The following is a 25,227-nucleotide window of genomic DNA, read 5'->3' as shown; positions in this document are numbered from 1 at the left end:
GGCCATCAGTGTGTTATCACTGAGGAAAAACCGAGGCAAGGATCGGTGAAGTGGTCCAGTGAACTATGAGAACTGAAACCAGAGGGTAGGTGAGCATGTTTCTTAGTGCCTGAGCCAACCACTGACTTCGTAGTGTGATGCTCCAATGAAACTGGGATTTGCATAATTATCAAGGACCATGCCAAGATAAAGTCTAGAGGCAATGAAGTCTTGTTAAATGGCATTCTTCCTTTTTAATGATATCAAAGTGTTTTTTTTTTTTTTCTGGAAACAGCTGTAACTCAAGTCCTGTTTAAGCAAACACACAGACAATCACCTGATTTGATTAAAATATGCTATGCCTGTTTTTTTTTATCTACAGTAATCAACAAATAGGCACCTGGTAAAAGAACAAACTCTTTCTCAGATCTTTCCATTAGTCTCAACAGATTAATACTGCATGAAATAAGTTTTATTCTTGTAGGTCACTTGTTCAAATACAACACAAGCTTGTGATGAGTGAAACACTCTGTCATGTTAAGGCTCTAGGTTTTTCTATATGAAATGAGTTGTTGGGCTGAGTCTGAGAATAAAAAAGTGGCATCCCTCTCCCCTCCATAATGCACCACAGAGGAGAGCACATCACCAGAAGTGCTCTCCCAAGGCCAAGCTGCTGTGCACTGCCTAGGTCGTTTCCATTTTATTTCCACTTGAATAACTGGGCTGTGTTTAGTAAAACAATTTTTGATACATTAAGAAAACTGAAGTTCTTCAAAGCTCTGGTCCTGATTTGTGGAAGAGAAGAAGCTATTGTGGATTTTAGCCCTGAAATTGTCCCTAAAAGAGGAGGAGAGATGAAGGTATTCATTATTAACAGTTGCACAAAGGAAAGAATGGCTTAAGCTGGGCCCGTTGCTGAGTTCTCCATTGATAACATCTTTTCAGGAAAAGAAGCAAAGAATGCCATGGATTGTTCATTGAGAACATCTGCTCATTATGCAAGGTAAGGACAAAAGTTTTTTTTTTTAATCTTATACATAAAACAGCCTGTTGTAAATCCAAGACACAGAAATAAATAGAAAATAAGCAAAAATAAACATGGCTAATAACAATGTCCACTGTTAAAAAAATACAATTTAAAATGTTTTTTAGAAAGTATGTGAGCCTTCAGGCCAGTTGGGTCATGAGCCAGTAACAGGTACAAAGTTTTTTTCTGGAAAAAAAATTTTCTATTTTATCTGTTGTGGAATTTCTTCTGCTTTTTTTTTTGAAGCTTCTACAAAGGAGGATGTCTTCCATACTGGATGCAGTCACAATTGCAGTGATAGAGGAGTTGCTTTTCTGTACTTCATACATTCATTCATTTTAAAGAAAATGTCTTTTGATTATTGAGATTAATTTTTGAGATTTTTTTAAAATACTGGAACTTCAAAGGAAAAGAAATGCAAAATCTCATTTCTCTGTCATTATCTGGGAGGATGAGGTCTGTCAAAGATCCTTCTGTTTTTTGGCAGACACTCTTCAGTTTGTTGGAAAGGATTAAGTGGCTACAGTTTGGACGCTACAGGCCTAAGAAAGTATAAGAAAAGCTCCATCTCTTATTTGTCCAGCCTGAGCAGTTGTTTGAAGAAGCAGCCGGCTCTATTTTGAAGATACATTTTATTCTAGCTTAGTAGAACCAGGCTTAGAGTTCATYTGGGCCCTGAAAGTAAGACACTAGTTGAAAAACTATTATGTATAAATGTTTTTATTGATTTTTAAATTTTATGGGCTGTATCCAGATTTTAAAAGCTTTCCCTTTATGAAGGCTAGGAACGTACCTGAAAAAATTTTCATAGGTGTATGATTCCAGGAGCTAATAGTTTATGAGTACAACAAAGATCACAACACCCACTCTAAAACTGTGAGTGTTAGTAACAAAACTAGCAAAAGCAGAGTTCTGCTCCAAACTGAATTTTATCTCATTTCGTATAGAAACTCAACCGACCTCCCCCATCTTTCCCTATGGATTCCTAAGGCTTTTTGCTCTTTTCTGTTCGGAGTCTTACCCACATATACCTTTTCTCACACATACAGATAGCCGTGTAACATTGGATATTGCATAAACTTACAAGGCCTCCACAGAGATTTCCAGTGTTGTTCAGTTTATTTGAACCATCATTGACTTCTTCTTTATCTTGCAAAATTTCTTGAAGCCCAATTATATTCTGTGCAGCTAGATATATGGAATCCTATGAAAAGATGGTACAAAGATGAAAATGTAGTATGATTTCTTTAATATACTGCATTCACTCATGCGGGCACTGCAATAATATTGATGGAATCAGAAATATTTTCCATCTCTGGTATCTATTTGGTTATCAGTGCAATTTCCAATCATTGTGTGTTTACTGTGATAATATTTTCTTGTGTTCTATTTTCCATGTAAACTATTTAAGAATAATATTGTTAACGTTCAGCTGAAAAAAAGTATACCTGAAACTAATGAGCTTCCCACTGGAAGTTAGTTACTCTTCAGCAAGTAGCCAGCTCAAGACTCATGCAGCCTCAAAGGCCTATTTTGGAGGATTAAGTAGGACTGAAGTGGTACATTTCACTTATAGTGAATTTTAACGTTAATGAAGGGTGCATCCCTTTGGATAATGAACTGTCAACACCATCACAGTCAACAAGTCTGTTGGGTGAGTGCACAGGACTTCCCTTGTTTGTCGAACCAAACAAGGTGTGTTTTTGATAAGTCCTGGCCAGCTGGCTGGTGATCTTACTTACTTCTCAAACAAACTTCAAGACCAGCCTGGGCAAACTTATGCTTTGAAGGACCTTGTGTGTTCTGCAAAGTTGGGAACTCATCCATGAGAGGCAAAAGTTGGTAAGTCACAAGCCAAACCACATTTTCCAAGAGGGGGATTAAAGTGAAGACATTTACAGCACTTTTATCACTCTGTAAATCTAATGCTATCCCTTAACTCAACATAGCAAGAGGATGAAGGAAGGAGTCTTCAGTCCAGTACCTATTTTAGAACATACTAATTCATGTGGCTGCAACTTGGTTCTGCACTTTTTAATGAGAAGTAGTTGCTGCTCTACTCCAGCACAGGTGCATGACCTGTATGGTGGCTACGTACTGTGATCTAAAGTAATAACTGTGCCACCAGACAGCACCTTCTTTTCTGCATTGCACCCCCGGAGTCTCCATAAAGCCTGCTGTGTAAATTGAAAAATGCAGAACATGCATTCATGTTATGTGGCTTTGTAACTTCTTTGCCATGAACTCAATAATGCAGCAGAAGCACAGTTTGCTTGCTACATATTGTAATGCAGACAGGCCTGCTTATTATTAATTTGGTTTTGCATAACCAGTGGCAGAAATATGTGTTAAACTGGTTATGGATCTGGTTTGTGGCCACAGATTTCATAAAAGCATGTACCCACCTCTAGATGTTGTGAGGAGAATGAAATGTTCTTCATGCAAAATTTCACAGTCTTTTCTAAACTTCGAAACAGCTTTTCCTCTTTATTAAAAGTCTGATCTTTCACCTAAAATAGATGTTTGCACTATTACTTTGGCAGCACAAAGGAATCTCGTTAATGAAAGAAATGCCCAGAGCTTTGCTGGAAAAATCTAAAGCCTTCCCTGAACTCCTCCCTTTGAAGACAGAACAGATTGATTCTCTAATTCTCTCAAAACTAACTACTCAAGTTTTAATCCAAGAAAAGTCGAGGGCACTGGGCTACATGACAGAGATCTTAATTTTTGCCAAGCCTTATGGCAGTAGGGAGTTATAAGCACATCTACATCAGTAAACCCTTCATTTGCTATATATTGTTGTCCCATTTGGGGAAATAAGAGTAAAAATGTAAGACATCTATTCATGTCATCGCGTTGCTTTCCGAGTGCTGATGTATGTGGACAATGGGGAGATTTCCCTCAGGCAGGCTGTAGGTGGTGCTGTTACCTCTAGAGCAACGCCCGCTCTTTAGCTAATACTCTCACCATCAATGGAGTGGTTTTACTTTTTTATGCTATCCGAAGAATCCCTGAAAATATGTTTATATCTGCCTACTTTTTACTTGAAGAATATGAGAAATCTCAAAGTTGGTTTTCAGTGGTTTTGCTGTAAGGGTCACAGCATGTCTCAGAGCTGTGAATTGTGAGCTTTCTCAGTCTCTACAGAGGATGGAGGGATGAATCTTTAACAGATGTATCTTGTTTCAAAAGTCACTTGCAAATGTTTGCAAATGGAGTTTGCAAGCTTAAAACTATTTTTAAAAATCCAAACAAGCAGAAAACAAAGACTTGGAAAGAAAGAAAAATCACATCTCCTCTCAATCAAATGTAGCTCCATGGTTGTCTCTGATTTTATACTCTTTTCAGTGTTCCAGTCTGCCATGGAGTTTGGTGGGAAAACCAAAGAAGATACCAGAATTTCCACTGTACAAATAAATGAACAAAAAAATGAATGTGGGTAGTTTGCATCAGAGAAAGGGGGAAACCACTGATAAAGAACAAAACAGGAAAAAACAACACAAATCTTGAAAGGTCACATCTAGAAAGACAAGTGACCTTGTATAATCAACTATCTTGTGCAATGAGGTGCACCAGATATCATTTTTAAGGTCAGTTATAATTGATTTTCTTTGAGATTTAGATTTAAGATTTCCTGAAAATGTTTATCCTGACAGGTTTTGAATTACAACCTCAAAATTATTAAGGAGTGTTTTATTTTGGGGCACTCATCAGATTTATCACAAAGAATTCTTTGCCTCTGGTAGTTTTGACAGTTACAGGTTCTTACACATGTAGAGGCAAACTCATTGCTTTTACTAATCAGAAGATAAGTACTACTGATTTTCCTTGGTGGATTCAGGACCTGGATGTTATGATGCAGAGTAAGATGGATTGAACATGTCCTCAGCACCAACAATAACCATTCCCAGTCTATCCACAAACAGCTGATCTCAGGATGAGTTTCATAAAACTATTGGTCACTTCCTCTCTGTTGAAGATGTTTCAGAAACTCTTAGGTGCAAAAGAAAAGGTGGAAAACACATTACGTTATTCTCTATTTCAATCACAACAATCTTTTCTGTCTTTGACACTCAGAAAATGACTTTATAGATGATGCAAAAAAAGCAACACCCCAAATCTATTTCCAAAACATTGTGAAAAAAAACTTTGTGCAAAACCAGAACTAACACTGTCAATGCAAATGTGTGATTGGATGAGCAAGTACCTGAGGTTCTCCCCCCGTCAGTATTTTCAGGTGGCTGGTGACCCTCTTGGATTTCTTGCTAATGGAGTGAATGCTCAGTCGGGAGAACTTTTCTTTAAACGATTCATCATCATCATTTCTCTTATACTTCAGTACTGCAGACAGAGAATTTCATGACACTAATAATCTGTATTCATAGGGCCTTTCACAGAGTAGGGCACACAAATATGAAACCATTTGAGACCAGATACTTTGATGTCACTTGCTGTAATCTTGTGTGAAAATGCCTGAGACGATGAAAACCTTGTTATCAATCCTTGCCTTTGGAAGAGTRAGTTAAGGCTTCAACATGGCAAGTCTGTAAGAAAAATCGCTACCATTGTGTCTTAATTATTATTCGTGTTTGCAGCTGCATTACTGACAATGAACATGGATATAACATGGATTCTGTCTTCTTTTTCATTTTTATGGAGTCTGTGTCCCCTGTGAGATAACATAGTTGGCTGAGGACATGCAGCACCAAGGCATCTATTTACCTTCTTAAAGCCCAGCTTATTGCACAGCTTAAGCAGCACCCACTGAAACTGCTCTGGTAACATGACTGGAGTTGAAACCTCTCTTGTAATCATCAGCCCAAATCTACAAAGAGAGAGGAATTTACTGTGCCTTTTTCTTACCTAAGTCTTTCCTCCTTTTAAGTTCATTAATGTTCACATTAATGTTTTTCATAGCAAAAAGGGCATCTTGTAGTGCTTTGTGGTCAGGGTGAGAAGCAGGAGTTGAATTCAAGAGTTCACAGAGTAACAGGGGATATTTCATCACCCGTTGTACTGGTTTGATCATCAGGGATCCCATGTCCATTAGATTTGGCTTTCCTCTGTAATTTATACAAAAAGAAATTGTCACATAAGGAGAAACTCCTTGAAGACAAAAACTTCTTATTATTTCTCTCTAGTCATTGAAGCTGTTGCCTTTTATATTCTTCAGTTGAGCTTTCAACTACAGAAAATATCAAAACCAGAGCACTGCTTTGCACTGAGTCATAGAGATGCAATTACCACTTATGTCAAAAGTAAGACACATCTGTCAGGAAACATGGGCAGTTGTAAATGAAACCATCCTCTCGCCCCCTCAGTGAGACAGGTCTGAGTTTTCTGTATTTTCAGCAATTTGCCAGACTATTGCTTAGACATTACCTCTGAAATTGTCCCACTCGGTCTGAGGGGGTGCGTATGGTACAACTTACATATCACAACACCAAAGAAGGCAGATGTAGGTGGAAAAACAAATAACAGGAAGTTTGAGAAATGCATGTAAGTGGGGGTGTAAGTGGTGGCTGTAACCTCCTGCTCTGGCCCCTCAACCTTAAGATTGCAACATCTCCTTATTGTGAGTAACTGGGATGCCCATGTGCTGCTGCATCCCTTCTCACAACACCTCTCAACTTGCCACTGTGACCCCAGTAGTTTTACTGTCTTTTACCTGCTGTATTTCTCTACTGGGTTCCAGCAGGTTATATCTAATGATTGCTGAGCTTTCAAAGTATACTGGATTTGGTTTCGGGGAACACTGAACATATAGGATGTTTACCTAGGCTTGATGCAACCTGCTGGAAGTCGCCTTAAGCAAAGGCAAAGTAGGCAGTTGCCTAGAGTGGCAGAAGGATGAGGGTAGCAAAATCATAGCTTCCAGCATGGACACAGGGAATGGTAGCAAAATCATAGCTTCCCGCATGGGTGCAGGGACTCTCTGTGGCTCCAGGCTTGGTCCCTGCTGGCTCAGGACTGGCAGCAGAGCAGCTTCGCGGGGCACCAAGTCCCGAGTGACTCAGGTCAACAGGGCCACCTGAGCTCTCTGGCCCCCATGCGAAGTGCTTATCAACCCACTGAATTTATGCTCAAGACCCATTCTGAACCAGGCTTTGTTCATGCTCTCCTGGTTTTAAGACAAGAGGTTGTGCAATTTGCAGGCCAATTCTTCCAAGTCTGAAAGAAAACAGGGAAAGAGGGCAGGACCAGCCACATGCATTTTCATTTCCATCCCTGTGGCTGATAGAAATGTACTGTCTTGACAGAGCAGGTAGCACCAGATGGCCAAGCCCTATGGGCCTAGGGCCAGGGCTGGCTATTACTGAGGCTGTGGCTTAGTCTTTGCCCAGGGGAAGCTGTTCTGCTGCTGTGGCACAATACTGAATTTTGCCACCTGTAAGGATGAGGACCAACATGCTTTTTTTGTACTTTTGCCTGGGATAACAAAAATGTTACCGGGGAGCTTTGAACTAGCCCTACTAAAATGCTCAGATTTCTTCATCTTTTTCTCCCATGCTGCAAAGCCGAGCCACCAAACAAGCAGCTGTTCACAGCCTGCACCTATCTCTTTTTGCAAGCTCTGCACAGTTTGTTCTTTTTGGCAGCACAATGACAGAATGGTCTGTTGTCTCTTCTCATCACAGCACTCTCCTGAGCAAACTGGGAAATGCGCTGCCACCAGTGCTGGTGTGAACTGCATGTGACTCACAGACCTCCCCTTTGAAACTGAGAGTGAGTTATTGGCAGTAGTGTGAAGGACTGTAATGCAGACCAGAGCTTTCCATTTGCATGCCTGGAAGGGCTATCATGGAGAGAAAAAGGTTGTCTGAGATTAAGTACAGGCAAGGTAATGCTAGAGGAAGAAGGATTTCTGAACATGGAAAGATAGGGAAATAATACCATATAGAAGGAAAGTGCAAACAACATTGAGCATCCACTTATTTTGCAGGCTGCTATCTATTGTTTTGTACAGCAGAAGGAGTAAAAGAAGGGGGAAAAGGCTTTCATTCCCACTTACATATATATATACATATAACAAGAGCCAATCCTTACTGCTGACTAATTAACTAACAATTTGAATGCCTTTGAGAAGAGTCATCTACATATTTAAACCATTTCTCTCACAGAGGCGTTATCTGTAAAAATTCTGCATGAAAAAAAATTAACAGTAGATGCCTTTTAAAGCTTCTTAATGTCCCCAAAATTTCTTCTCATTTCAATACTCCTCATTTCCCCTGTATCCTACATTAAATATAGAGAGCTATTTTCCCTTCTTTCAGCTTCTGGCAGCAATAATGAAAAAAATCTTAAATTGTTATTGTTTTCTCTGAAAAGCCCCATGAATGCAAATCTATAAAAGCTGCTTCATGAATGGAAAAATCTTCAAGTGTCTTCTCTTTATATAGTTGCACTTTGGACAGCTGCCCAAGTGATAAACAGCCCTCTGTTCGCATATCTGCATGACACAGTCTAGCAATATGGTTTGAAAGATAGTAGGTTTGTTATAAGATAATGACTCCCTGGGGGCACTAAATGCCACAAAGTTCAACTCATCTAATTCTCCCCAGCAAGATTATCTGATGATAACCACTCTCCCTAGATTAGTCCTGTTTCTAATACGCCCCGTCAGAACACCCAGCAGCCCGGCAGAATGTGGCCTTGCCACACAACTGAAACAGATGTGTAACGGCTTGTGACATCTATTGTGCAGAAAATTAAGTTGATAATTCATTTGCGATGCTACTTCAGCCACCCCATCTTATCATGAGTTTAGCAAGTATTCTAGGCCAGAAGTAGCTGTACTAATCTCATTGCAAATTATTACTGTAGCTCTGCAGTGCATGTAGCTGTCTTAACTGCAGTGGGCTTCACAGCATACCTTTTTCTCCTCTACGCAACAAAGTAAGGTCTCCAATACAAAAAGAATCCCACCTGCTTAAAAAATGCATTGTGGCAAGCTATGCAGAGACAGGTGATTCAATATTTAGTTTCACATTCTCTCATTATCTAACAGGTAGTTCCAGTGGAGAACATGATAGCCGGTATGATATAACGGGGCTGAGGCTGGTGTCGTATTCCACTTGGCAGTTTTGGAACTGTGTACATGCATCCTAGATTGCAATACGATTTAAAGACTCAGGCTTTATGGTTTACTGTGTGTGAGCCAAGTCCATTTTAGTACAAAACATGTAGGGGAAATAATTTACTGTGCCGTATGATTCTCATGCAAACCCAGGGAATTCACTGAGGCTGCACAGCTGTAAATCCAAGCAGGATTTAACCTATCCAGTTGACAGCAAAGGGCAGCATTGTTTGGTATTTATGTAACTGTTTTCTTTAGCGTGCTTGAATGTAAAGGGAGCTGGGACCAGTGACATCACAGATGGGTTGAGGTGAGCTATGCTCTGCTTTCTAGGTCAACATTAACCAGATTTTTAGGCACAGTCCTGCTGAATGGCTGCTGAGACTCCACAACTTCTAAGCTGAATTGCAGGAGATGGCATTTCTGAGTGCCCTGCCGTTCAGAGGACACAAATGCCACCACGCTGTGTGAGATAGCCAAGTGCAGGGAGGGCTGCTCAGCTAAACCTAGCTGCTTGCACTCTTATGCAGCTTTACGAGAGCCAGTTTCGATAGACCACTGCTTAGGGAATCATGTAAACTCAGCRAGTTGTATCCTAGACTCTATTAGAAACTGTTTGAAGGAGATAACTGGGCATTCATTTCTGATAGGGTTATGCAAGTCAAAGCAGCCAGTCTTGTGCTATTTCTATGTGTGTTGCTGTCTCACTTGATCTTATGGTTATTTTCTACATATTTGTGTCCCTCTTAAAGCCCCAGCTCCCTGAGAGAAGGGAGTATCCAAGAATCTTCTTTATGGAAACCCTATACAAAAAAACTATTTCTTATCATTGAATGAAGCTTGAAAACCCTAACTTTAGAGGTTCAAAACGCAATCCTTCAGTGTCTACTTAAGAATCAAGATTATTTTTACACTGATCTCATTTTTGATGTGTGACTGATTGACAGTTTGACAAATTCTCTGACCTTACAGGTGTTCCTCTCCTACCCATAGAAAGCACACCCGCTCCTCTTTTCTTTCTTAACATTTCTGTCTGGGATTGTAATCATTTTCTTCAGTTCAGCTAACCCTTTCTTTGACCTCTCCATGCAGGTAACTTCTGGATTTGTTGCATTTCAATGATGCTGACCTGCCGGATGTCCAGAAACTGCAGCCTTGATATTAACTCTCCTTTTTGGCTTTTCAAAGATGTGACATTTGGCTCAGAAGTCCCTTAACCACAACTTACTGGAGGCTGGGTGAGTATTCTGGCAAAGTGTTGTTATACGCTTGTTCTCTTCTGATGTTCTTCCAGCCACTGTCAGAGGGAATATCCTGGGAAAGATGGACCTCTTATACACTTAGGGCTACAGAAAGGTCGTCACTTTAGAAATAGCTTTACATGCGAACCTAATGTACGTTGAGCAGGTTTACAAAGGCCTGCACAAAATTATTTAAGAGTGCCTGGATTTCAAAGACCTCACTGTGTTGTTGAGAAGCACTCCGGAGAACTTCAGAACTCTCCGAGCCCATTTCATAGACAACAAGGTGATAATGAAGGGCTCTGAATGGGTTGGCAAGCAGATTAAATAGCTTCACAAAGCACAAGTTTTGCAAGATGCAGCAAAGCTGGTGCGGTAGTAATTAGCAAACCAGACAGTTATAGAAATTAAAACTGGAAGTCTTTATCACTTATGTCCTGGAGAAATCTATGGGTTATGCTGAAACAAAATGCTTGTGTTCTTAACATTCCCAAATGTACAGTTTTAAGCATATTTAAGATAATTTAAAGATATTTAAAAGATTATTTTATATCTGAAAAAGGCATATACTTACTCTTCCTCGTATATCTTTCTGCAAAAGGAGAAAAACAAAACATATATTAGCTTCCTCCTGAAAGGATTTATACCAATCATGGGCCAGATTCCCAGATACACTTCAGTGACACAGAGCAGCCATAACTGGCCAGTTAAGTTAGGTTTATGGCTGCTATGTGTCAGCAGAACTGCACAAAACAGCCAGAGGGTACCAGTGAATCTGGCCCTATATCTTTGTGAAAAGACAGCCCAAATGAGAAAGGATTGTCAGGAAACTGGCTTTAGTTACCCTTCTCCTCACAGTATTAAAATATGTTATTCTTATACAGTTAAAACATGTAATCCTTGGGCTTTGTAAACATCCACCTCTATTTTATTTAAATAGAAATGCATTTCTAAATGAGAAAGAATGCACTTCAGCCTTTTAGGATATAGATTCAATGGCAATTTTAAGGTTTTTTTGTAGGATACACATCAGCTGAAACCTCTTTRTAGTTGAATAGTGTCTATATATGTAGTGAAAACAGCAGAGAGATACAGCTGTAGTTTGGAAACACTCAGACATGCACAAAGAATATTTTTTTTATGGTATGATTAAACTTAAAGAAGATCACCTAAATGCATGGGAACCAAAATGTCTCCCCATYGCTATGTTAGACTTTTCCAGTATTAAGTCCTGACATCACATTGTCAGCCACTGCTATCTGACTGCCTTCACTAATACCTCCTTGCCCACTAAGGGCTAACTGAGCATCTGGAAGCTGGTGCTTTCATTGCTTCTGCACTGTCGGCTCTGGGAGTGCTTGTGATATCTCTTTGCCCTTGTAATAGTTGACCAGGCTACTTCAGACCAAAAGCAGAGCAGGTAGTTGCCAGCATCCTTTTTTACCAGCTGCATTTCTTTGGCTAAGCTAGCAAACATCCCCAGCTTGCATAATCACTGCTGAAACACGGGATTCTGCAGAATTGGTTTTTACACATATCTCCAAGGCAGACACCTACATTTTGGGAAGGAATTTCTCCTCTTTAGGCAGCAGGAAGAATAGGAATCCAAGCCTGGCTAATTAAATCTGATTTGCCTGTACAGATGTGCAGAGTGCCACTCGCAAGATAGAAGTCATTTTTAACATGGCAGGTGTGGCATAGCTGAGGAAGAGAAGCCCACAGTAATGTCAGCCCATTTTAACTTTTTAAAAATGTGACAATACTCTTCCCGAGGGAAAAAATATTTAAGAAGTAAACATTGTTCAAGAGTAGCAGTCAGTGGCCCCTGAATACATTATATCTCACAGTGGAAAACAGTCCGTAACTTATTCGGTAAGAATGCTGCATTAATTTCCTCCTAAGACGAGTATTCTCTAATCGGTAGTAACAGGTTTAGATAACCACAGCTCCACATTTGAATGTGTACTTTCAGGCTTAACTTTTCAATTGGTTGCAATTTTTAGCCACTGGGAAAAAAAACACAATATAGTACATGTAATGGTGTTTTTTCCATTGGTTCCTGTTTAAAGGCTAATAGGAAAGAACAAGATAAAAAAGGCTTCATTGTGAGGTAGTTTTTGTCACTTCCTGCCAGCCAAGGCTACAACGGTTCAGCAGAAAATATCCTTTCTGTTCACAAATCCCAGCTGTGGTATTGGAACAGGAGCTTCTGTTACTGGCTCTAGCATTGAAGTGGCAACATCCACCCTAACATGTACACAGACACTATCTTTTAACCTTATTTCCTTCCACAGTCTCTTGCCTCAGCAGTAGGGATGACAGTTGCAGCTTCTCTTGATTAGCTGGAAAAAAATATTGTAGGAGTCAGCAACTGAAACACCCCCTTAGGGGAGATACCTGGCCATCCATTAGCCTGAAAGCCTGAGTTTATCTGAAAATCTATTTCTTTCAACTTCCAGGGTAGCTAAAGTCTAACCAAATGTACTTTGTTATGTATTTAATAACCAGACATGTTGCACAAAGAAGCCTTATTTTCAACACAACCAGTCTTCTAAGTAAACATTTTTCTTTTGATTTGTTAATATTTTTCTCTACCACCATTTCCAGATTTCATTCAGATATATTTCCTATGTCCTAAGTCTTAACACCTCTCTACAGACTGATCATTAGCTGAGGTATAGTTGAAATGTCTGTCATTGATTAAGTATTTGTGATAGCTTTACATCTCTCCTAGAAGCGTGCAGCATGGGCCTTTTCTAGAGCTCGACTTCTGATCTGAAAGGCGGTGGTCTGCTCCCTCTTGACAGTTCTGTGCTATATTTTTGAGAAAGTGAGGGGGAAAGAGAATTTGCAGGTGGGAAGAGAAGCGCTCTCCATGGAAAAGGTGAGGTGGTTCACATGACTGGGTTCAGGAGGAAGTCACACTGCATGAAAGATCCATTACTTTGCTGCACTCCAGTTCTCAAGAGGATTTTTCTATGGAGCTGGAGCTGGAGGCAAAGAGACTAAGCAAATTCCTCTGTCTGGACATGACAGCTTCGTTCAACACCAGTCACTTTCAAATATCCCCACCACGAGGTATCYGGCACTGCAATAACTCCAAATCCCTGGGGCCTTACAGTCTAGCTGGGGCACAGAAACACCATTGCATATTATTTTAGTTCAAACAATAGAATTGCTGAAAATGGGGGCAGTATGCTTCCTAGGAGCTGGGCAAGGTGCTCCCAACAGCCCATTATATGATGCAGCATTTTTTTTGCCAGTATGGGGCACTGAAGCTAAAGGAACTGCAACCTTTCTTGTGCTATTTTTGGCCATCTTAGTGAGAAAGAAATCTAATCATGGCCCCTGGCTTGTCATCTTTTCATGAAAGCAGCATAAGCCAGAGCTCCCAGCAAGCCTCATAAAACTCTGGATTTACAGGGGACCTTTCATCTACATCCATTTAAAATGTTCCCTGCCAGGCAACTGACTATGGACAGAAATCATCATTTGAAAAGATCTTACTTTAAGGACTGTACACAGTGTCTTAAATGCTGCTTCAGTTCTTCATCCTTTTCATAGGATTCCAGCATGGTGTGTGCATCATCGTGGCGATAGCAGTAGATTTTATATGTGTCTTCTAGTGGGCCTTTAATCTGCAAGAACACTTCCCCTGTTAAAGAGAAAAACAAAGCRTGTCAAGCCAGACAACAGCGTCTCAGAAGGAGTTTTATTATTCCATCACATTAGCCGTGAGCTAAAAAGGCTGGTTTCCACTTTACTTTCCTTAGAAATGATCTTGCGTGTTTATGTGCATTATTTATTACATGTATTTCTCAGCTGCTCATCTTTGTCATAGCTGGACACCATTATATCAGTGTTAATGCACAAAAATTCCCTTAGGAAAAGGGACGAAATCTCCACACACTGCACCCCTTCATATGCAGCCCCCTAATTCACTGCCACAGCTTAATGTCTTTTATATGAAAACCAGACAGGAGGGCTTAACTCTTAAGGGGTGACCATTTTTTGTTCTGGGCTGTAAGCATGTTAATTTTCCTTTTGACTTTTTTTCAACTGAATATGAACTTAGATGAGTTATAACAGGAATAATGACTCCATCTCCCATTAGCCATTTCACTTTTATCATCTGTTTTGCAGAATCCTGAAATGGCAATTGTTATGGCCTAGAATAGAGGGTTTTTTTTTCACATGACAGAGGAAAAAACCTCCACCTGTCCCCTAATTAAATAAAACCACTGTGGATTACAGCCATTTTTATACACTATTTAGGTTTATATACAACTGAAAGGGGAAAAATATTTACATTTCCAGTCCTCTACAACACCATTTTTTCTTCAAAGAACAGTTGGGATTTTTAGAGGCACTAAAGTAGTAATATACCCATTTTCTATTTAATTCTGATGCCTAATTCTCTCAGCCTAAAATTCCTGTGCTGGTTTCTGTGTATGTAAGAAATATTATGCAAGTGGAAAAGGCTTCATCTCTTTTGCTGAGATATTCATTCTTACACCCATATGTAAGAGCATCCTGATCAACATCCTTGGAAATGCATATAATAAACAGCAACAACAGTGAAAACTACTGTCTCAAGCACTTACTGAAAAATTACATCTGTATGGTAACCAGTCAGATGTTTTCTAAACATTCCTGCTGAGTTATAGCAATGATTATTGAAGTTAAAAGCCGAACAGCACATTAATTGGGAGCTYTCTATTCATTCACAGAGTGAGCACAAAGCTGTCAGGCATCCTGCATGTTTCATCCTGACCAGAGTGGGCTGTTTCATAATACATTGCATTGAACTGCTCTGTCTTAAAGTGAAAAATGATTCAGTTACCACAGTAACACAGCTCTGGGTTTTTTCCCCTAGCAGCAAAGGTTAACTGGGCTGTCTAATGCATGTTGGTTTCAAGGTGTGAATAAGGGAACAACAATGACTGAGCTAAGACCACAGAAGTTCATTTTAGTTACTGTAAGGCCACAGTCGGAAAAGCACCAGCATCCTATAGTCAAATGTTCTCTAGCTGTCTCTCACCTCTGTCTTCTCTATCTCGTGCTAAATGTTAATGCTGACTGCTAAAAACACACATTGCATCCTGACTTTCCCATGAACTCACTATACAGGCCTTTATTAACCAGCATTGTAAGGGAAATCATAACAAGCTTTCCCGTGATTCTGCTCCCTTGGGGCCTGATTTTCAGAGATGCTGAGCTCTCACAGTTTTCACTAACTTCAGCTGGAGCTCTGAGTGCTTAGCATGGCCCTTAATATGCTAACCTCTCGAGAGAGGTTATGTTTTCTGTAGCAAAAATGCAAACTATAGACTTACTGTTCATTTCAGCATACACTAGAGGCTGAAAATTATCATCCTCTCCTCCATAACGAAGGAGATGAGCAATATCTGTTCATTAATGCATTTTCCCATAATGACAARTATTTCCATTGATGCTAAATGATGAGAAAAATGATGTGCTGATTTCATAGACAGGTCCTTCTTGGTCCCAAGCCATATGTCCTGAATCAGCTGAGCTAGGCATATCACTGTGGGAGCTTGCTATAGGGGCCAAAAATGGATTGTATTTGGGTACAGGTTTAAACATACTCTGAATCTTTTGCACACTCTGATGAATCCAGCTTTGTCTGATGCCTATTCTTGAGTGCAATAGTCAGACAGTCTTGAAGAGAAAATCCTAGGAAGAAGGCTTGAGCAACAGAAACAATTTCTCGCTATGGCTTTCAGTGGTGCTTTCTGTTTCGACAGCAGTGGGAGATGGAGGAAGAAGGAGTCAAATAATGAAAGCCTGGATAAGATCTAAACCATCATATTCCTCCACATACAGTGACTAGAACAGAGAGGAAAAAAAATGTGAGAGAGAACTGGAAAGGGCAATTTTATCTCTGCTGTGCATAGCTTTAAAAGACAAAACAACACAAGAGATGTGTCTACATTAGCATTTTAGCTCAGATTAGGAGAGTGCTCTCAGTTGTCCGTTTCCCATGCCTCGCTTGCACAGTGGAGCAGTCACAGACACACAAACTGGATTCTTTCGGGGTGGCAGTTACCAGAAAATGCACTCTGAAGGCACATCTTATGAAGTCCAGCCATAAAAGGGACCTCTCAGTCCACAGGTACAGACTAAAGCTAATCTGAAGTAAACCCCCTAAAATGTGTAGTATGGACATCAGGTCCTTAGCACCAACCGTTTTGCTCTACATGTCTGCTCCTGTTGGAGCCCACTACTTGTTAATACGGACACAGCCTAAGATGCACAGAGCATACCTCAACCTCACCATGACTGGGTTGCCTTCTAAAAGAAGAGTTTTTCAATGCAAGATGTTTAAATACCATAAACCTGTTAGAATATGATGGGTATGTTAAATAGATTCTCATCAGCCCACGTTTTCCAGAGATTGGCTTTAACAACCTTTACACTGACTGTGAGGATCCTGAAGACAAAACAATCATCTCCTATACTTTCAGAGGATGATGACAAACTTACCGTTTATAGTGACGCAGTCATTCTCCCTGCTTTTGTCTTAATCTTTGAAAGAACTGCTCACACCTTATTTGCCAGTTTCTTTCCTTGTCATAATTTAGCCAACTCTGATCCAAAATCCCATACATTTTCATGACTCTTTGTCTGATTCTGGAGAAACACCCTAACAAACTGATGAAATTGTCTGTCTTCTGGATGTGGCAGGGAACTAAAAGGATGATTCCCTTTGCTGTGAAGAAAGCCACTTCCTGCTAGAATAGAACATTGCTTATTAAGGGTATGACTCATCGTGATGCACTTTTATTGAAATACCGCCAAACAACACAGTCTCATCAGACTACGTTAAGCTGTTGCCTTGGCAAACCAGATTGAGACGTGCTAGGATTCATACTTTTCCCAAGCCTCATATACTTCAAAATCATGTTGCTTAGTCAAATGGCAACTGATAATCTTTTGCTCCATTTTTTTGCAAGCAGAGGGGTTCTTTCTATAACATGTTACCTGTGGTATATGGTCAATTTAGGGAGGAAAGAATCTCTCTGACCTCTGAATCATAGCTGAAAGCTTTTTAAATTAAATTGGAGGACTTTACACTGAAGCAAATTGAGAATGCTCACCTGATCCTTTAAGGTGGCTCAGCTACTGCCTCTGCATTTAAGAAGCAGTTAAGGAAGAGCCAATGAACAGTAACTTCCTAAATCTCTCCAGCTGTGTCAGAGTGTCAAGTGAATAGATCACAGCCCTAACATTCATGTCCTGAACTGCAGAGCATATGGTTGCTGTGGTATATCCAGGGGTAATCCATTTGCTAGAAATACCCATAATCCCTACAGACATACCTTCACAGATTCCCACAAACTTAATATATCAATTAGAGCTTTCTTTGCTGACCATGTCCCTGTTAAGCACACTTAACCATCTCTTGCATGAATTATATTGCCTATAGATATGTTTGCAATGTTTGGGGTTTTTTGTGATGTATTTATTATTCCAATCATTTTTTTAGTGCTTTGCTTGAATGGTACAATTATAAATATGCAATATAAGAGCTGGTCTAAGTGTCAGCAGAGTTAGGCAATATCTATCTATCTAAATTAAAATGATATTATCAGTATATGGCATAACTTCAGTGCTGCAGCTTTTACTCATGCTAAACTCACTCTCATTCCCTCCTTCCCCTCAAAATCCCCTCAAAGAAGGTTTGAATAAGAGCATCTTGATCAGGTCTGATATGAGTACGGTAGACTCACTGGACAGACTTCACATTTCATGTTTCACATATTATTGCRGACAGCTAGTAGCATGTTAGTCTCTGGGAGTGGTACTAGTTAAGTCTGATGAGGGTARAGGACAGGAGAGTGTTATATTTATTCTTTCGTGTAGCTCTGTAGAACTCAAGAGGACGGTAAACGTACCAATTACTTGCATGGGTGGCTCCACATCTGCCGTGGCTTCTTCCAACAATGACAGCAGTTTGGCTGATATCTGATGGACCGATTCAATGTTGCTAAACAAGCCATCGACGTCAAAGCGAACAATCTAATGGAATACAAATATTAAGCAGCTACTGACGAAGGATAAGGAAGGACATTGTGTATTATAGACCTTCTCTTGCTAAGCCTTGAGTGTTCAACACTCCAGGAAACACCACTTCTGCAAAACCTCATATAAACATCCTCCTTGTGATTTCAAGGACACATATACAGTTTTCAGATTAGTGTAACAAAAGGCATTTTATCAAGTGCTTTTAACCTTATTTTGAACTATTCCTAATCTGAATGTGTTTACCTAGGAAGGAAATAAATATTATCATCTGAATAAAGGAAAGATCTTTAGCTGGCTTTAAAATGTTTATTTATTTTCCCATAGAGAAAAAGACTAGTTGACAGAGTTTTTGATTCCCTGATTACCAGCTGCTCCTAGGGGCTGCATGAACTGCTACATAAGCTGAGACCTGGGTGTGTTGGTGCCAGGTATCAAGTATGTAGACTTTCAACAGATGGTGGTACCATTTGAAATTAGGTGTCCCRTAAATCCAAAAAGTACGATCAAGACCATATAATTTCCACTAAAACAAACAGATTTACAATTATAGGCATTAATATAATCAAAGAAGCTTTCCACAGAGACTGGCAGGACAACACTGACTTCAGTGAACTGCACCAATTTATACCAACAGAAAATTTGGCTCTGTATCCCTCTTCATTTTAAAGTAAACAAAAAATTTTCAGAACACGTACTTTTCATACATCAGTTATTCATTTCCATGCACAGCAGGGCAATAATTAATATTCAGGGACAATTGGAGATAGCCAGTGGTAATGTGCTAATACTGTATTGAGAATAAAGGCAAGACCAATTTAGAGTCATCCGTACTGATACACTCTGAACCTCTCTCTCCATTAGAAACAGAATTGCTTACTTACGTAGCAGCTCACCAGATGCCAGGAGGATCAAATTGCATGCTATTGTAACAGAATCAGCATTATACTTTCAGTGCTAATGTAGTTAATTTTTTTATAATTATTATAGGGGCTAAAACAATTTTTATCCATTTGGAAATATGAAACAGATTCATTGCTAGGTCAATTTTTTAAATACTATCCATCTCTAAATGCATTACAAACTTTCAAATATGGTTGTTTATCTGAGAAGCAGTCTTAAAACCATATAACATTCTTGAAAGCCTTTCAAAAACGCAGAGGTTATTAAATTAAGACAGTTATAATCTCTAAATTACTTTCCTGTATACATCTATCAAAGGACTTCTGATCTCTGCTCCAGCATAATGTCTACATAGTATTTGGAAATATATTGTGCATATATGCTTATATACATACTTACATACACAGTGACAAAGGACAGAATCAGGACATATGTTTTCAGTTGGCTTGAAAAGAGCAAAGAAATACAGCAAACTTCTTAAAAATCTCAGTGAATTCAACTAGACAATGCTCTTACTCAGTGCTGGCCAGACCGAGGAAAGAGTCAAGTGGAGAATTCTTCTAAGTGGATAAGCAAGTGMGGAGGAAAAAGAAGTCAAGAAGTCCTTAAAGTTACACTAGCAGATTCCAGCTCTGCTGAAAATAGGTTGGAACAAACTCTGATAAGTGTTTTTTTTTAAAAAAAAGAAAAATTTTGCAGGAGCTTAAATAGCATGGGTTTCAGCTGATCACGGAGTTTCCCAAAGAAGTAGGGTCAGTGCCATTCACTTCAGCACATGCACYGATACTTTGTGACCTATTTCATAAGGAACCATATATACAAAATACTTGGTTAAAGGCCARTTTAAAAAGATTCTTATTCTGCATTAGCAGCAGATACCATATGTACAGCCTTTATGAATCCTATGTTGCAGGCTCCACAAATATAAATCTTTCCCTGGACAACCTCTTCTAYTCCTAGCTTGTGACTGCACAGTTTTTCTAGAAATTGCAATATTGTTGAGGCAAAGGTGCTCTTTGAAGTCTCCGCTAAAAAGGAAAATGGGTATCATTGGCCCATAAGCTCTTTTGCCTGAAAGATCATTTCTGAGCTATCCTTCTTAAGCTTAGCTTTGCTGAGTAAGATGCAGATCTCATACGTGCTCACTGGGCTGTCTGATATTCTCACCATAGCTGTCTGAGAGGCTGGATGAAGTCATCTTTAAGACTGAATTTAACCTTGATGTGGAGATCCATATCATTCAAGGTTGTTATTGTGGAAAATATTTGTTGTTACTGGTTGTTACTGCTTTTGGAGGTGGCAGTAATGGTGTGCCAGGGGATGGTACCAGGGGTTATGATTACACAGCATCCTATACTGCAGCATGGAGAAGCTGAAGCTCCTATTCCAGCCCAGGCCTGAGAGCACGAATAAAAAGAGGTAGGGTCTAAGCTGCTCTCAAGGGAAGTACATTTATGCAGGCTTTATGTGGGTGCAGTGAAAGTGTCAGAAGTGTATCTGCCTTCCCATTCTCCTCTCTGGAGTGCTGGCATGTCCCCTTTCCAGAAAGTTAGCTCTGAACCCACTCCTGGCACCATGCCACTCTCACGCTGACATTTGTGCTTGCATTAAGATTATCTGTAAACAGAACGTGGGTGAATTCAGATCTTGGCGTCACCACCTCATCCTCCGCCCCCGGTGCTTACCTGCTTGTTTCTCAGAGGCTGAATCACTTCCCTGATGCAGAGATCCAGGTCATTGATATAGTCTTTTTCTGTCTGCATCAGTTCTGCAATGATTTTCACCCTCTTGGCCATCATCTGTCTGGTGATTTGTTCTTTGTTCTCCTGGGATGAGGTGGCAGATGATGAGGACCCAGCCTGTGGGGCCATTTTTTCTGTTTAAAAGAGTATTAGAGGAGTGTCACAACTTCATCATCCTCACCATGTTTTGCTTGCTTGCTAATACAAAAGGTCTCAAGTGCCCTTTCTCCCCTGGCTCTGCCTTCCCCACTGAAAGCAAAGGCCAGGGAGGTACCCTGGTCCCAGGCGGGAGCTGTGCCATGGGAATCCCTGCGCTAACCCAGCTTGCCCTGCAGTGCCACGGTGAAGGACTGAGGAAAAGGAACATTAACTAGGGCCTGTGGGAAACTCCCAAATCCTCCTGGGGGAGCAAGAAAAGAAGCACGAGAAATGGCAATGCTGGATCAGACTGAGGGTCATCCAGTCTCCTTCCTCTAAGAGTGGTTACAGGTTTGGGGAAGGAAACCCTTCAGCTGGCAGTAAGGGGATAACCTATCATAGGGTACCTCTGCTTTGATATTGTATATGTAGGCGGAAATTTTCCATGGAGCATAAGATAGATCCTTGTCACACTGAAATCCAAGGGGGGTTGTACACCACATTCCCTTCTGCTCCTTTGAAAATACCGACTTGGGGGATGGGAGAAAACATGCTCCTGTGAAGGAAAAAGTTTGTGTTTACCATAAATAAGTTTCACTGGAATAATCTTTGCTCTGGAAAATGTAACGTCGATGTCTGTTTATAGGAGGCTGAGGGCTGTAAATACTGGAAGACGTACTTTCAAGTGATAATAATGATACTAATGATGACAATGAAACTTGTAATTCTGTTTAAAAGGATTCATTTGAAAGACATAAAGGAATTACAGGAGAATAAGGGAAAACCTTTAATGACCGATAATAACATTTCTTGAGACAGGAGAGATCATTGGTATCAGGATAGTCTTAACCATTTTTCCATATTTAAAACCTAGAATATCTGTTTTGTTCCAAAAACATGGAAATGCAAGAGAATCTCCTATAGACTGGTAGTTTACATATGTTACAGGACCTGGAAACAGCCTACTTATCTCTAACGATAGTCTTCCCTTTTGCTGGCTCATAAGCCACTCTGCAGACATTTGCGTCAGCTGTGCAAAGGGCACAAAATTTTATGTGTCTGCACTGACAATCTGCGTATTTTTCATTGGGAAAAACACTAAAAACAAGTGAAAGACTTCAGCGGATATGCTGGTGTTTTACTGCTAGCCACAAGATGGTGTAGAGTACCAGGAAAGATGGACATATCATTACTGTATTCATCTCTGCATTACCCAGATTGCGGCTTGAGAGCATGGGGTTTATTGCTCAGTGGCAAAGGATGGGAATCTCTGATGAGGATCAGACTGTTACGCCTTTATGTCAACTTCTTGTAGGAAGCATAGTGTATGAAGAGCCAATAGCAAGCAGTATCTGATGCTTTGCCAGCTGATAACCAATACTGAATGTACTGCAGTTGTTGAATTGATTTTCAAGGGCAAGGTCATGAACACGCAGTGAGCTTCGAAGCTCACCAATACAATGAAGGTCAAGGCCGTAGATTGATAACCTAGAGCTGGACTTCTGAGGAAACCAAGTGACTTTGGTTTCCCAAGAGAGAGGGCTTTGAGCTGTCATCCACTGAGAGCTGTAAAATGTTATAAAACCACTGTATCATCCTCAGCCCCTTATACAATTATGCTGACCACTGATACTCAGAAAAGATAGTTTTGTTATTACTCTTTCTCCTGTCAGATTTTCTAGTCGGACATACGTGGCCTTAACTACTGTTTTAAATACAGCTTTTGGGGCTGCACCTCTCTCTCTGTACTGATAGGTTTAAACAGTGAGTACCAGGAAGAGAAGTAAATCTGGAGGGCCTGTTTGTTCAGATATTTTTTCCGTTGAGATATACCTCCCTTCTTTAAAACAACCACTGCTTTTAACTTTGAGTTTTTAGCCTTGAAGTGTATGTATAATGAAGGCGTGAATGTTTTGTCCTCAAGTTTGTACACAGACAATAAGATGGAAACATGAGCAGGATGTTTTCCCCTCTCCAAGGCCTGGGCTATCAAAAGACTTTTAAGCTGAATTCTGCTCTAGTGAGTACATGCTAGTGTAAGGGCAGGGATTGCACAGGAGCACCCCTTTCTGCAATGCTCATCCACCAAAGATGCTGGGTGGAAGAAATAAACTGTCCTTACTTTGGTGAAGAGGAGAGCAAAAGAAGTACTATTACCATTTCATGGCTCCCTCTGAGCAATGTCCTCCTAGGGTCTTAGAATCAGACCTCCTTGCCTGCTGCTTACATGCTAAAATGGTAAAATAATTACCTCTAAACCTCTAAAATAATAACTTCTAAAAATTATGGTATTTAACCACACTAATAAACTTGCAATGAACCACCTAACAATCCATTTCAGTTCCATTTCTGCATCAAAATCAACATTCTTCTTGAGATCAGGTGTGAAAGTGTGTGTGTGTGGGAGGGGGGGGTTGTGTGACTGTGAGCATTGAACAGGATAATTCCTGAAGAAGTGCACAGAGGACAGGACAATCCAGAAGATCTTAGAAGCCTCATTTTGTCTTAGATGCAGCACTATTATGATATTAGATGGAATGTGAAGGTAAACACAAGATGCTCTGCAAAGGAACTTTCTAATCTTTTCTACTGGTGGCAGGGGAGGGCATTATATGAACAAAACAAAGCCAGTGCATCCCACTTCAGGCTTGAAGTTGCAATCCCAAGAGCGGTTGTTCTTTCAGTTTATGTCATTAGATCGCCTTGATCAAATCTGATACCTGAATTATGTCAGGGCTCATCTATTATCCTTATTGCATGATAGATAATAATGCCAGGAAATAAAAACTATTCTCAACAGGAAGAAATAACTATGAGAAATATCAGGTAGATGCTGTTTCCATACAGAAAACATGTTTTTTAATAAATGTACCTTTTGTTAAAAGTAATATAATTCTCCATTTTACTCAATATGTTCGCTTTTTCATTTTAGACATGTCTGTCTCTATAGAATGCAAGAGCAAGATACTGAAGTGATGATTACAGCCCAAACCTGTGATTTTATGTTCAGCCGATTGCTTTTGACCAGTTTGAGAACATTAGTAGCTTGCTGAAATCCTTGTGGAATGAGGGAAAGTTTAATGAATGCAGAAACATCAAGTGCATATTTGGAAGATAAGTAGGCTTGTTTCTACCTGCTATGTGTACCAACAGCCAAACAGTTTGAGAGAGAGGATTAGCAAGAAGAGACATTGCTGAGGCTTAACCATTACAGTAAGAATTTGGCTGATTTGTCCTTGAAGGTTTAGGAAAAAGGAAAAACTATTTGTTGAATGGGTTATTCATCAATTATGTCTTAAGACCAGTTTACAAAAATGTAGTTGGTACTTTTAATAGACACAAAAATGTAAAGCAAAATGTAGTGTTTGCAACTGTTGCTTTGCAATGTTAGTTGCCTGCAGTGGTTGCCTTGCTTCAGGACTTTGCTTTGGTGAGGACAAGGAAGATGATGACTTTGGTTTTTCAGCTGAGCTACTGAAGTATACAGCTCTAGCCACACAACATGAGAGGTTCTCTATGTAATGACATGGACAAAGCAGCTACATGTATTAGAAAAATAAAATTTTTTGAAAGTATGAAGTCTAAAAATATACCCCAGATGGAGACATCCAGCAACACAATGAGAGCATGGAGGAACAGAGATTGCAATGTGCGAATGCAGCTCTCTTCTAGGCCACACAGGAAGTATTGGGGGATCCACAGCAGCTGACTGGAGGAGCAGCCAGAGCAGGTCTACAAGATCTACGTGTGCAAATTCCCCAGGCTTTCCCACCCTATGGAGTGAGCAGCTCCAAGAGGACTGTTCTGTCCCTCCTTCCTCCCAGGTAAGATAGTCACCTTGGATATTACATTTGCCCTTAGTGCCAGGCCCCAGATGTCTCAACATCCAATGCTTCCATTTGGAAGTGAAGTTGCTGGCACAGAATACAGCAACAAACACAATGGTGTCAACGCACGGAGTGAGTAACAGGCTGCTTTGTTACTTAAGCAGTATTTTGAGGACTCCGAAGGAACGCAAGTTCTGCACTCGCACTGTGCAGAGAGGGGAATTTTGCCTGGCACACGGGAGCAGTG

General features: G+C 40.1%; 2 protein-coding genes across 5 annotated transcripts in view; one reads left to right on the top strand and one right to left on the bottom strand.

Moving 5' to 3' along the window:
- INTS12 (integrator complex subunit 12) overlaps positions 1 to 18,663 on the top strand; it is a 52,506-nt gene extending 33,843 nt beyond the window's left edge. Inside the window, exons 15-18 of one of the 4 annotated variants that reach the window (XR_003255597.1) lie at positions 925 to 982; positions 10,176 to 10,321; positions 13,059 to 13,402; positions 18,212 to 18,663. The gene's annotated coding sequence lies outside the window, so the exon portion shown is untranslated. Of the gene's footprint in view, positions 1 to 924; positions 983 to 4,354; positions 5,638 to 10,175; positions 10,322 to 13,058; positions 13,403 to 18,211 lie in introns of those variants that run through there. The other 3 variants (XR_003255598.1, XR_003255596.1, XR_003255599.1) reach the window with 3 other exon arrangements.
- The window catches only part of ARHGEF38 (Rho guanine nucleotide exchange factor 38), a 29,143-nt gene extending 5,066 nt beyond the window's left edge, over positions 1 to 24,077 (bottom strand). Inside the window, exons 1-8 of the mRNA XM_026078454.1 lie at positions 20,959 to 24,077; positions 18,244 to 18,367; positions 13,832 to 13,979; positions 10,899 to 10,916; positions 5,870 to 6,069; positions 5,214 to 5,347; positions 3,412 to 3,516; positions 2,091 to 2,210 (exon numbers count right to left, since the gene is read on the bottom strand). Of these exons, the coding sequence (XP_025934239.1) occupies positions 2,091 to 2,210; positions 3,412 to 3,516; positions 5,214 to 5,347; positions 5,870 to 6,069; positions 10,899 to 10,916; positions 13,832 to 13,979; positions 18,244 to 18,367; positions 20,959 to 21,144 (1,035 nt within the window). The 5' untranslated portion in view covers positions 21,145 to 24,077. The remainder of the gene's footprint in view (positions 1 to 2,090; positions 2,211 to 3,411; positions 3,517 to 5,213; positions 5,348 to 5,869; positions 6,070 to 10,898; positions 10,917 to 13,831; positions 13,980 to 18,243; positions 18,368 to 20,958) is intronic.
- Between the last annotated feature and the right edge of the window lie 1,150 nt (positions 24,078 to 25,227).

The sequence above is a fragment of the Apteryx rowi genome, unplaced genomic scaffold (assembly GCF_003343035.1).
Source record: "Apteryx rowi isolate R43461 unplaced genomic scaffold, aptRow1 scaffold_48, whole genome shotgun sequence".
NCBI classification, from domain to species: Eukaryota; Metazoa; Chordata; class Aves; order Apterygiformes; family Apterygidae; genus Apteryx; species Apteryx rowi.
This window is presented reverse-complemented; position numbering and strand designations above follow the sequence as displayed.